Source organism: Miniopterus natalensis, chromosome 2, assembly GCF_054644295.1.
Source record: "Miniopterus natalensis isolate mMinNat1 chromosome 2, mMinNat1.hap1, whole genome shotgun sequence".
Classification (NCBI taxonomy): domain Eukaryota; kingdom Metazoa; phylum Chordata; class Mammalia; order Chiroptera; family Miniopteridae; genus Miniopterus; species Miniopterus natalensis.
Window position 1 is genome coordinate 97165048 of NC_142082.1, and position 12081 is coordinate 97177128.

At 34.5% G+C, this 12081-nt stretch overlaps 1 protein-coding gene across 2 annotated transcripts in view; it reads left to right on the forward strand.

Annotated features, from left to right (window-relative positions):
* Window positions 1-12081, forward strand: part of ZMYM2 (zinc finger MYM-type containing 2) — a 124101-nt gene that overhangs the window by 50627 nt on the left and 61393 nt on the right. For both annotated transcript variants that reach the window (XM_016203569.2, XM_016203570.2), the window contains 3 exons: window positions 700-771; window positions 8175-8325; window positions 8817-8932. In XM_016203569.2, coding sequence (XP_016059055.1) covers window positions 700-771; window positions 8175-8325; window positions 8817-8932 — 339 coding nt within the window. The remainder of the gene's footprint in view (window positions 1-699; window positions 772-8174; window positions 8326-8816; window positions 8933-12081) is intronic.

Consider the following 12081-nt stretch of genomic DNA (forward strand, 5'->3'; position numbering starts at 1 on the left):
CCCTCTTTGACCCTTGTCTATAACATTGAACTTGGCTGCTGCTATCTATGTCCCCATTGCTCAATTAGTTTTTGGAATATACTGATACAGGTAATTAATCTAGGTTCTGGCACTGGAGAGTATAAAATGCTTAACACTTTTCAGTTATTTTCATTTTCTTGCAGAGTATCTTGACTTTCATGGAAAGCAGGATGCTTTCTGCAAAGACTAAGGATGTAAATTCTAATGTGCTGGAAGCTGTCATGTGCTTTAAAATGAGTTCCCAAAACAACCTATTTGCAGATGATGAAACTTACAATTGTGTAACCTCCAAATCACTTAATTTAGAATATGTTGAGATATAAGTATTAATAGACTTTAATGAGATCTTGTCATGTACGAGAAATAAGTGGTGTTTTCCAAGGTCTACTTATATATATTGGGTCAAATTTAAGACTTTTTAATTCCTTTCACCATTATTATATTATTGGTTAAAATTAAGTGATTTTTTTCAATAGGATAATTAAAATTGTTTAATAATTCTTGTATAAGTTGGGCAGTGGCACTGGGGCTACAATAGGTAGGCATTTTTAAAAGCTGGAATGAGTTTGTAAGTCACAGAATGGGTAATTAAGAATCAACTTTTACAGCTTACTTATTTTTCAATCTAATAGCCTTACTTTATATGTTTTTATAAAGTGTTTGAAAATCTTTTTTTAGGTAGGTAGCCATCCAAGCTTCCTGAAGGAGGTTCGAGATCACATGCAAGACTCTTTCTTGATGCAGCCTGAGGTAAGTAGGAATGTAGCAGGTGTTAAAGCCCAACAATTTCATGTACTGCTACTGTTGTTTTGGTGTATCTGAACACCCTGTGAATCCTGAGTGCTGGCACACTTTGGATATATTAGGCATCAGTTCCTGACCACCTCAAGGAAGTGAATATTGAAGTAAACTATGTCACAAGAACTTTTTGTTTTCCAGAGTATATAAAAGTAATGTTTATACTACACTGTAGTCTATTAAGTGTGCAATAGCATTCTGTCTAAAAGAAACTGTAAATACCTTAATTAAAAAATTCGTTATTGCTAAAAAGTATTAAACATTATCGGAGCCTTTAGTGATCTTTTTGCTGGTGGAGGGTCTTCAATTTGTAAAAATGTCAGTATCTGTGAATCACAATAAAGTGAGATATGCCCGTATATTAAAATTTATGCACTTAAAATATAACAGATGATTGTTTTCTGACTTAACCTCTATGACATACACAAATTTTCTTATTTCACTAAATCTTACATATATTTTTGTGTGTGACCATTTGCTTTTAGATATTTATGTTGCTATTGTCAGACAGAATTTTATTTACCTTTACTGTTGAAAGTATTACAAATGTCCCCCTTTTATCCCCTTGATTTCCTCCCCCCTGCACCACTCCCCCAAGGCCTTCACCACACTATTGTCTGTCTCCACAGGTTATACATATATGCATATAAGTTTTTAGGTTAATCTATCCCTACCCACTCACCCAACCCTGCCTTTCCTCTGAGATTCGTCAGTCTGTTCCATGCTTCTAGGTTTCTGGATCTATTTTGTACATTGGTTTATTTTGCTCATTAGATTCTACATATGAGTAAGATTATGTAATACTTGTCTTTCTCTGGCTGGCTTATTTCACTTGGCATAATACTCTCCAGGTCCCACCATGCTGTCTCAAAGGGGATGGGATCCTTCGTTTTTACAGCTGCATAGTATTTCATGGTGTAAATGTCCATGAAGATGCTTGATATGATTTCAGTCTTTTTGAACTTGTAGAAGTTGTTTGTTGTCCTAATATGTGGTCTATCTTTGAGAATGTCGCATGTGTACTTGGGGAGAATGCATATTCTGCAACTTTGAGGTAAAATGTTACAAAATGTCTATTAAACCCATCCGATCTAGTGTGTCATCTAGAATCAGTTTCCTTGTTGATTTTTTTGTCTGAAAGATCTATTCAGTAAAGTCAGTGGGGTGTTAAAGTCCCCTACTGTGTTTGTATTGCTGTCAACCTCTCCTTTAAAGTCCTCCAGATGGTTTTTTTTTTTTTTTTTCCCCCAGCCTCTAAGTCTTTTGTTCTGAGGTGGTTCTCTTGTAAACAGCATATATTTGGGTCTTGTTTTCTTATCCATTCAGCTACCCTATGTTTTGGTTGGATCATATAATACATTTATTTATTTATTTCTTTATTTATTTTTAAAATATATCTTTATTGATTTCAGAGAGAGGAAAGGAGAGAGAGAGAGAGATAGAAACATCAATGATGAGAGAGTCATTGATTGAGCCCACAACACAGGCATGTGCCCTGACCGGGAATCAAACCCTGATCGCCTGGATCCCAGGTCGATGCTCAACCACTGAGCCACGCCTGGCTGGGCTAATACATTTATTTTTAAGGTTAATATTGATAGATACTTGTCTGTTGCTATTTTATTTCTTTGTGCCTACATTTCTCCTCTCTATTTCAACTTCTTATTACAGCAGTCCCTTTAACATTTCTTTCAATGCTGGTTTGGTGGTGATAATCTCCTTTAGCCTTTTTTGTCTGGGAAGCTCTAGTTCACTCTACCCTCCCTTCACCAGAGCCCAAGGTGAATGGCTGAATACAAAAGATTTTGCATTGGCCCTTTAAGAAGATGCCTGTGTTTCCAGCTGTCTCTTTCTCGCAGACAGAAACCTTGCTGCTTTTCACAGCCAGATGTCATGTAGGCACCTTTCTCAATTCTGGTGCTCTGGGTTGGGAAGCTCACCTTGGGTTTTAGACCCTTGACTTCTCAGTGGGAACCCTCCACAGCTGAGATATCCTTCTCGAATTTCATTTGCTGTCTGTGGGAATCCAGCCAACCCTCTCTCACCTCTACACTTCCTACCATTCTCTATGTGGTCTCCACTTTTCATCCTTTGTTATGAAGGTGCTCCCCAGCTGTTCTTCAATTGTAGTTATTTATTCAGGACAGTTTTTCTTTATTTTAGTTGTAGTTCTACTTTGGTCCTGGTATTGGCAGTGTAGCTTCCACGCAATCCGCTGCCATCTTGGAACCTCTCCCAGATATAGTTTTTTAATGCATAGTACCTTGTCCACAGTAGGCATTTATTTATAGGAAGTCCTCTCTTTTGTGCCTGCTTCAAAGATAAATAAAACCCCTTTTTTCAAAATATTTTTGAAATCTATATTCCCATTAGTCCTGTTGAATACTAGCATATGAATAATAAATTCATACAATTAGAAGTAATTATAACTGTAATATGGTGATCAAAGTAAGGAATTAATTTTGATACAATATTGCTATCTGATTAATCTATAGACCTTATTTAATTTTTGTCTAATAATGTCCCTTATAGTAAATGGAAAAAAAATGTTATTTGTCTGGGATCCGTGTATTCCAGGATTATAGGCTGTTATTTCATAAAAAATGTTTTGTCTTTTTTTCTCTATTCTTTTGAGACCCCAATTCCAGATATATTAGACTTCTAGCTATTGTCTAGCTATTGTGGCTCTATTATTTATTTATTTTTTAAGTCTTTTTTTTCCTTTTTTCTCCATTTTGGAGAGTTTTATTATTGTATCTTTGATTTTACTAATCTTTAATCAAATAAACTTGATCACATAGAGTGCGGTATATTTTTCATCTCAGTACTTGTGTTTGTCATTTCTTGGAGTTCCAACTGGGTCTTTTCTGTATCTTCTATTCCTTTCCTCATTATGTTCATGTTTTTCTCTACTGTTTTCTCAACCATATTAGCATTCTTATAATAGCTATTTTAGTATCTTTGTATACTGTTTGCATCTCTGTCACTTCTACGTTTGTTTCTACAGCTTGGGTTTTTATTTCTAAATAACAAATTATATTGTGTTTTGTGCAGTGTTTAAAAGCCATTGTTTCATATCTTCTGTCTAGTTTCCTGATTGTTAAAGGTGGGAAGTTACATCTAGTCTCTGTTACTCCATTGTGGCAGTGGATGGAAGCTTTAATCTGAAACAGTTCCCCAGCCTTTATCTTTCATGACCTTGACGTTTTCAAGGTCATGACATTTTGTGGAGTGCCCTTCAATTTGGATTTGTCTGATCTTTTCTCAGGAATATATTGAGGCCATGCGTTTCTTGGCATCAATTACCTCATAAGTGATATTGTATCCATTTTATTGTATCATACTAGGATGCACATGATGTCTATATGTTGACTTGGTTTGCTTGGTTAAGGAGGTTTCAGTCAAATTTATCCAAGGTACCATTGCTATTTTTCCCCTCTGTATTTATTAAGTTTTTTGGGTGTATATGTTATACTCTATTAATATTCTCTTGCTCAGTAGACTTTTTACCCACTATTTTTAGCATCCATTGTCAATTAGAAAAACTTAAACAATTACAAGTAGTATATGTGTGTTGAAAAAAATTGTAAGCTATACGTTAATGAAGAAAAGGAAAACAGAATGGTTCATCAATATTTTACATGCTTTTTCCCTCTGTGTAAACATCTTCAACATAAAGAGATACTATTAGGGTTTTATTGAATAAATGAAATACAAATTGTACTTGAATTTATCTTTTAGTCTTCACTTAGTGTAAAAATTTGTGCAGTATCATGTCACGTCGAAGTTTTATCACCACTTCTCTAATCAGGGTTCTTCACTATTTTTGTGCTTTTTGACTCCTTTAATAATATGGATAAATCAATTCTCAGACTGTTATTAAATGCATTAAATAAAATATGGTCACAAGTAGAATCTGTTAATCAAAATAGTTATCCAAATATTTCTAAATATTTTCAAATGTGACATATGGTTTATTAATGCACTAAGTAATAAAATGGTATGGTTAATAACTACAGTGTTTTTTGAAGTAATGTTGAACATGATATACTGAGGTATCTCCCAGTATGATAGAAAAAGCTGGGGATTTTATTTTTGATGAAGTCATAGGTTCTGCCAAAACTAATGTGGTTTGTTGCCTCTCATTAGAATGAAAAAGGATGCCACGTGTCAGGTAGGTGTTACTGAATGTAAAGATAATAGATTTTTTTTCCATGTAACACTATGGACCCAAGTTAAGTTGTAGTTGAATGAGGTTAGGAAGTAGGTTCTGTGCTGGGTATATTTTGGTGCCCATTTGCTAGATTAGATTTGCAGCAACAAGTACATGAAACCTTTATCTCTTGAGCACCTACCCATGTTGTCCACTTGCTTGCTCAAAATGTTCTGAATGAAACGTATTACTTACATGTAAAAGGAAAAATTAGAGGAAGTTTTTAAATCATGTGATGGTTAATTTTGATATTCATATGGAACTGGTTAAAATTAAAATGTAAGACCTTTTTTCATCAAGTAGACTGAAAATGAGCCAATTTGCTATAAACTCCCATTATATTTACCTTTTACCTTATCAGTATCTTGTTTCAATCGGTTCTACCTCATTCTTTTTCTCTGAATTTGTAAGTAGGTTTCTTTTCCCCCAGGCCTAAAATGAGGAATGTATTAATTGTTAATTTGTTCTATTTAATTTCATTCCTTTAAATTAGAGTGCGTATTTAGAGGATAGATGATATTTATATATGATTATTTTGATTTTATTTTTTTTTACATATCAAGAAGAGAAAACATGGCACGAATGTTTATTTCTTTTTTTGCTAATGTTCTTCCATTAAATGGGTCCTTCTGTTTTGGGAAGTGGTAGCTATGGAAGTAGCTGTTGAAATATTTTCAATATTGATGATTCTATCTTTCTGATAGTACCTTCTCATTCTTTTCAGATAAGAGTATTTGTCAATGTGGACCAGTTGCTTAGCTTCTTGTTTACTTAACCCAGTTCAACTGGTCTACTTTTTATTTTGTTACTTCTTAAATCTTACTAATTACTTAACCATTCTACCAACAAAATCATTGTCAAATTAAAGGATGTTTCTAATAAGTAAGAAAGTCGAATCCAAGATTAGATTAGGTGATTGGATTTCATTTATTGGATTATTGGTAAAGGAATTCCTTATAGTCTGCTGCTACATGGAAGTCTTATGCACACATCTATTGGGAATTATCCTAATTTGTACTGTGGTAACAGATTTTAAACATTCCTTTATCTTTCGTTTTTTTTGTTGATTTGTTCTCTTTGATCCTCCCCCCCACCCCATATAAGAATTTAAATTATTATATAGAAAACATGTTGCCATTTCAAAAACTGGGAGAGCCATAATTAAATTTGATAGGTTTACAGCTATTTTTATTTCTTTCTTATTACCCTTCTTTTGTTATTGATAAGTATTTCTATCTGGAGCATATCAGAAATTGAAGAATGAGTTGATTGCCACTTTGAAAAGTAAAACTTTTGGCTTCCTTTAAGCAGTATTTGAGTAAATGGGAAATAGGCAGCCTGGATTATATTTTATTGTACCAGAATGAATATAACATACCTTTCTGGCACATCAAGAGCTCTGTTTTCTCATATCTCATGTTCTTTTTGTTGTGTGCTGAGGAAGTCTTTTTTTCCCCTTTTTTTGATGTTGATGTTAGTTACTTGTTTTTGGTTATTGTTTTTATCTCAAATTATTACTTCATTTTCTAGAATTCTTTGATGATTGTGAAATTTATTCATGCAATACCCATTTTATGTTATTTTTGGCCTGATTGTCATGTTCCCTGACATCTTTTTTTTTTTTTTTTTTTTTAATCTTCACCCGATGATATCTTTTTTCATTGATTTTAGAGAGAAGAAGGGAGAGAGAGAAAGAGGGAGAGAGAAACATCAATGTGAGAAATATGGATTGGTTGCCTCCTGTCTGCACCCCGACTGGAGATCAAACCTGCAACCTAGGCACATGCCATGATTGGGAACTAAACCCCGCAACCCTTTTTGGTGTACAGTCAATGCTATAGCCAACTGAACCACCCGGCCAAGGCCCTGACATCTGCTATTTATCCATATGTTTAACATTTTGAAGCTTTCTTATATCATCCTATTGTACTAGATGATGCTGAGTATGCAGATGAGTGAGATAATCTCTACATCAGGTGGAAAAGCCGAGTTATTTTGCAACATGATATATGATATTTAACTGATTGTGACAGTTCTGTAACTGCTCAGAAGAGATCAGATAAAAGTTGCTCTAAAAGGCTTTTTTCCCCTCATGTTTGATATTTAATTTTGACTATCAAGTAAATGTTTTAATACATACACACCAGTTCATCCAAATTCTATTTTTTTAAGACTATATTTCAGTGTTACTGCTTTTGTCTAGCAGTTTTCAAAGTGTACTTCCTGTGTCTTACCTTCATGTATTCTATCTCATTTCTCTGAATTACATCAGTGTTGGCAAATACTTACCCTTGGCAGAAGGATTGACTTCATTATTATCTATTGACTAATTATTAACTTTAGTTAATAGCCAAAAATCATTAAAAAAAATTTTTTTTAATTGATTTCAGAGGAAGGGAGAGGGAGAGAGAAACATCAATGATAAGATTCATTGATTGGCTGCCTCCTGCCCACCCCCTGCTGGGGATCTAGCCGGAAACCGGGGGACATGCCCTGACCGGGAATCGAACTGAAATCTCCTGAATCATAGGTGGATGTTCAACCGCTGAGCCACACTGGCCAGGTGCCAAAAATAATTTTGAATGAGATTTTTTTAATTTAAAAAATTGAAAATTTTTAAATTTTATTGTGGTTGAATAAAGTTGTAAATGTAGTAGATAGGTGGTAAGTCAGTTTTAAGAAATGTTCCAAAAGTGCTTGGACAGCAGCAGCTCAGTAAAATATTTAACATCTTCAAATTATTTTTCTGAAGGACTGTATTTATTTGATTATTCAGGCTTACATTTTTAAGTCCATTTAATTTCTTTTGTCAAATGACAAAGAAGTGTGTCATTATTGAAAACAAGAAACACTGTGCCTTTGATTTTCAGTAGTTATTTACCTATATGTAGGGATTCTGTTAAATTAATAGAGAAAACACTAATTTTGAAGGAGAGTTAGCTGAGATCATTACTTTTGTTTGAATCTGATTTAGCCGCATTGCACTTAACAGTTTGCATCCAGATGAAGACTTCTGACCCACTAACCCTGATTAGAGATTCATAGAATTGTTTTGCAGAGGGAAGGTGTAATGAAAAATACAATAATTTTTTTAGTTAAATTGTGGTTTTTCTTAATTATGTTTTTATGTTTCAAATTTTAGAAATATGGAAAACTGACCACTTGTACTGGTTGCCGAACACAGTGCAGGTTTTTTGATATGACTCAGTGTATAGGTCCTAATGGATATATGGAGCCATACTGTTCCACTGCTTGCATGAACAGTCACAAGACAAAATATGCAAAATCACAAAGTAAGTTTCAGGGATTTGGGAAGTTAAAAAACTTTAATAACATGACTAATTTTCTAATTACTTTTTCTCCTTTACCTTTATTCTTATGCTTGTTCTTACTACATAAACTTTATTTTCACACTAAACTGCATTACTGAAAAATTTCTTAATGTTTTGATCATTCCATATCTTTTAATTTTTAAGTCATTGAAGTTCTGTTCTGTCCATGTCTATGTTCTTAGCTAAAACTGTTTTTTCATCCAAACATTATCTAAATTGAGATTGTTTCATGTGTCCGTGTGTATGTTTTAGAGACATAATGGACTCTTTTATGGCAGTATTTTTTAAGGTGTAATTAATGTTGGAAATTAAAGGATAGTTTACAGATGGTTCTAATAAGAAGCTATTCTGAAAAAAACCAAAACAAAACCACAGCTATTCTGAGGTTAAGATTTTTTAAAAAACTTTTATTATTTTCTAAAGAAATAAGATATGAACCTTTTCTCTCCTAGGTTTGGGAATTATTTGCCATTTTTGTAAGCGAAACTCTTTACCTCAATATCAAGCCACAATGCCTGATGGAAAACTGTATAACTTTTGCAATTCCAGTTGTGTGGCTAAATTTCAGGTTTGTTATTTATTTTGCATAACCCCAACCCCAATAAGATAGACATAGGAAATAAACAGTGTAATATGCCTTGTATTTACTTAATGTGCTAATTTTTTTAGTTTGTTGAGGGTCACATTGGTAGATGGAGATTCTAGAGTCACAGTAGGCATGGCCGCCCCCAACTCTCTAGTAGCACAGGTGATCTAATTGACTTTTTTTGTTTGTTAATCCTCACCCTAGGATATTTTTTCCATTGAGTTTTAGATAGGGTGGAAGGGAGGGAGGTGAAAAGGGGAGGGGAGCGGGGAGACATATTAATGTGTGAGAAACGTTGATTGGTTGCCTCCTGAATGCACCCCGGGGGGCCTGATCAGGGCCTGGGATTGACACTTTAATCACTGGGCCACACAAGCCAGGGCCTAATTGATTTTTTAATTGTATTTATGACATAGACTTTCAAGGAAAAAAAACACAGTTGAGCTCAATGTCTGATGTGTAGTATTTTCTTAGTAGATGGTTTGAATAACATCATGTGACTTACTAGGGAATTCTTTTTTATGAATGATGTAGGTAGGTATATTTATGCTGGAAGTAATAAGCATAAATGTGTTCTTCATATAGTAGAAAAATGCCAGTTAACAAGGACATTGGATTTTAATACAAAATCAATTTCAGAGAGAGATATTTTTCATTTTGGTAAATGCAAAGAACATTTTATTTTGGTAAGTTGCAAAGTTGGCATATGGATAGTCTCAGAAGATAGTATTACTAGAAGTGTTCAAACTGAAGCCCATTGACCACTAAGAAGAATATTTTAGGAGGGGACTTAGCATTAGTTAAGTTGGAGTAGGTTTACTACCTGCCCTGAAAGTTTGAGGGCATTATGCAAAGGTTCTCATTAGTGCACAAAGCTGTGTTCATGAGTTTATTTTGCTCAACAGTTCTGAGTTGCAGGCACTGTGCTCTGTTAATTTATTTAAAATGAAAGTGCAGTATCTTACATATGTTACAGTAGTTAACAGTTATTAGCATTTAAGTTGAGGTGGTTTTGAATTTAGCCTGGTGAGTGTTATTTTTGTTAGTACTTATATCCTCATCTGAGCTTAGGTGATTAACCATATTCAAGCGTAAACTTTCATTTTGGAAGCTGGGATTATGGCCATTGATAAACCCTTAGAATGGTAAATACTGCTTCTCACTTGTTGGCTTATCATAAAGTAGACATTAAGGAATAAGGTGTAATTATATGAGTAAAGGACAGTGTCTTTTGCATGCTGCTTGTCAGATAACTATTTCTTTTTGATGTTGGGTAAACTGAAATGTTAATTGAAAATGTTTTAACTTTTTTTCTTTTAATTGAAACTTGTATTGCCCATGATTTGATGAGAACATTTGTATAACAGTACATTGTATATTTTAAAGAAACACTGAGTTGTTTAGACTATGACTTCTGAGAGATGCACGCAAATAAGCCTGTAGGCAGCCCATCGCTTTGTGACTCTCTATAAAAGTAATACAAGGTTGACAGATAGAAAAACAGCATTTTTTCCCCTTTTTCTTTATCGTAAAGCAAACCATAGATTTTGAACTTTGTCTTCATTAGATGATTTTCCATTCAAAGGCTTGAAAAAATGGCCCTGACCAGTGAATAGTGAATCACTTGATTGAGCATCATCCCATATACCAAAAGGTGGTGCGGAATGTATTCCTGGTCAGGGCACATACCTAGGTTGCTGGTTGGATCCCAATCAGGATGGGTACAGGAAGCAGCTGATCAGTGTGTGTCGCCCCCCCCCCCCCATCTAAAATCAATAAAAACATATCCTCAGATGAGGAAAAAAATATATTAAAAAAAAAGTTTTGAAAAAATAATTAATTTTAATGGACTTGAATTTCCTTGAAAACAATTAAGGATAATGGTAGTTTTTATTTAAAAATTTTATTCACCTGATAGTTACTGCCTTAAATCTGCATGTTTTATTTTTTCACAAATTTTAATTGTGGTGAATAATGCAGAAGTTTTAAAAATGATAAAGCTTTTCTCTCCACTGCCACATTGAAAAATATTAACTATTTCTTGCATTCAGAAGATTATATGTAATATGGATTCAAGAATGAAAATTAAATATCAGCGTACACACACACTCAGATTAGTTTAAAACTTTTAAAGCCCATGTATCCTTATATCTTTTTCTGTGCTGTAAGTGGTTTCAACTTTAATTGTAATAAAATCAAAATAAATTCCTTGTATCAATACCAGTCTATAAATCTTTTTTTCCTAACTTTGTATAAGAAATGATCCACTTTAAATAGTAGCATAGGCTGACCTTGGCCGGTGTGACCTGCAGTTGGTTGAGCTCATCGTCCATGCACCGAGAGGTCACTGGTTCGATTCCTGGTTGGGGGACATACCAGATGTTTGTTTGTTTGTTTGTTTTTAATATATCTTTATTGATTTCAGAGAAAGGAAAGGAGAGTAAGAGAGAGAGAGCGAAGCATCAGTGATGAGAGAGTCATTGATAGAGCCCGCAATCCAGGCATGTGCCCTGGCCGGGAATCGAACCCTGATCGCCTGGATCCCAGGTCGATGCTCAGCTGCTGAGCCACACCCGGCTGGGCTAGATGTTTTCTAATAAAGTGTTGCAGTATCCCCGGCAGGGCCGTGATGGAGGCAGCGGATCGTTGCTTCTCCCCCCCTGCCCCTTCCCTTTCTTAAAAAAAAAAAGGTAGCATAAGCTGTTTTCATTGGTAGACTTGGGATGACAAAGATGGCAACAGTGCAAGTGGGACAGGTCATCCATGAGTCAGCTGTTAGTGGGGGCTAGGTTTTAAATTAAAAAAAAAAAAGATTTTATTTATTGATTTTAGAGAGAGAGGAAAGGAGTGTTGGGGGGGAAGAGAGAGAAACATCGATTTTGTTGTTCCACTCATTCATGCATTCATTGGGTTGATTCCTGTATGTGCCCTGACTGGGGATCAAACCTGCAACCCTGGTGTATCAGACAATGCTCTAACCAACTGAGCTACCGGGCCAGGGCCTAGGCGTAAATAAATATATATTTACTAGTTCAGAACTTGGTTAAACCACCTCACTATTATTTGCTTACATTTTCTTAAAGAGAAAAATCATGATTAGTATAATTCTTCTTTCATATATTTTTAAAATT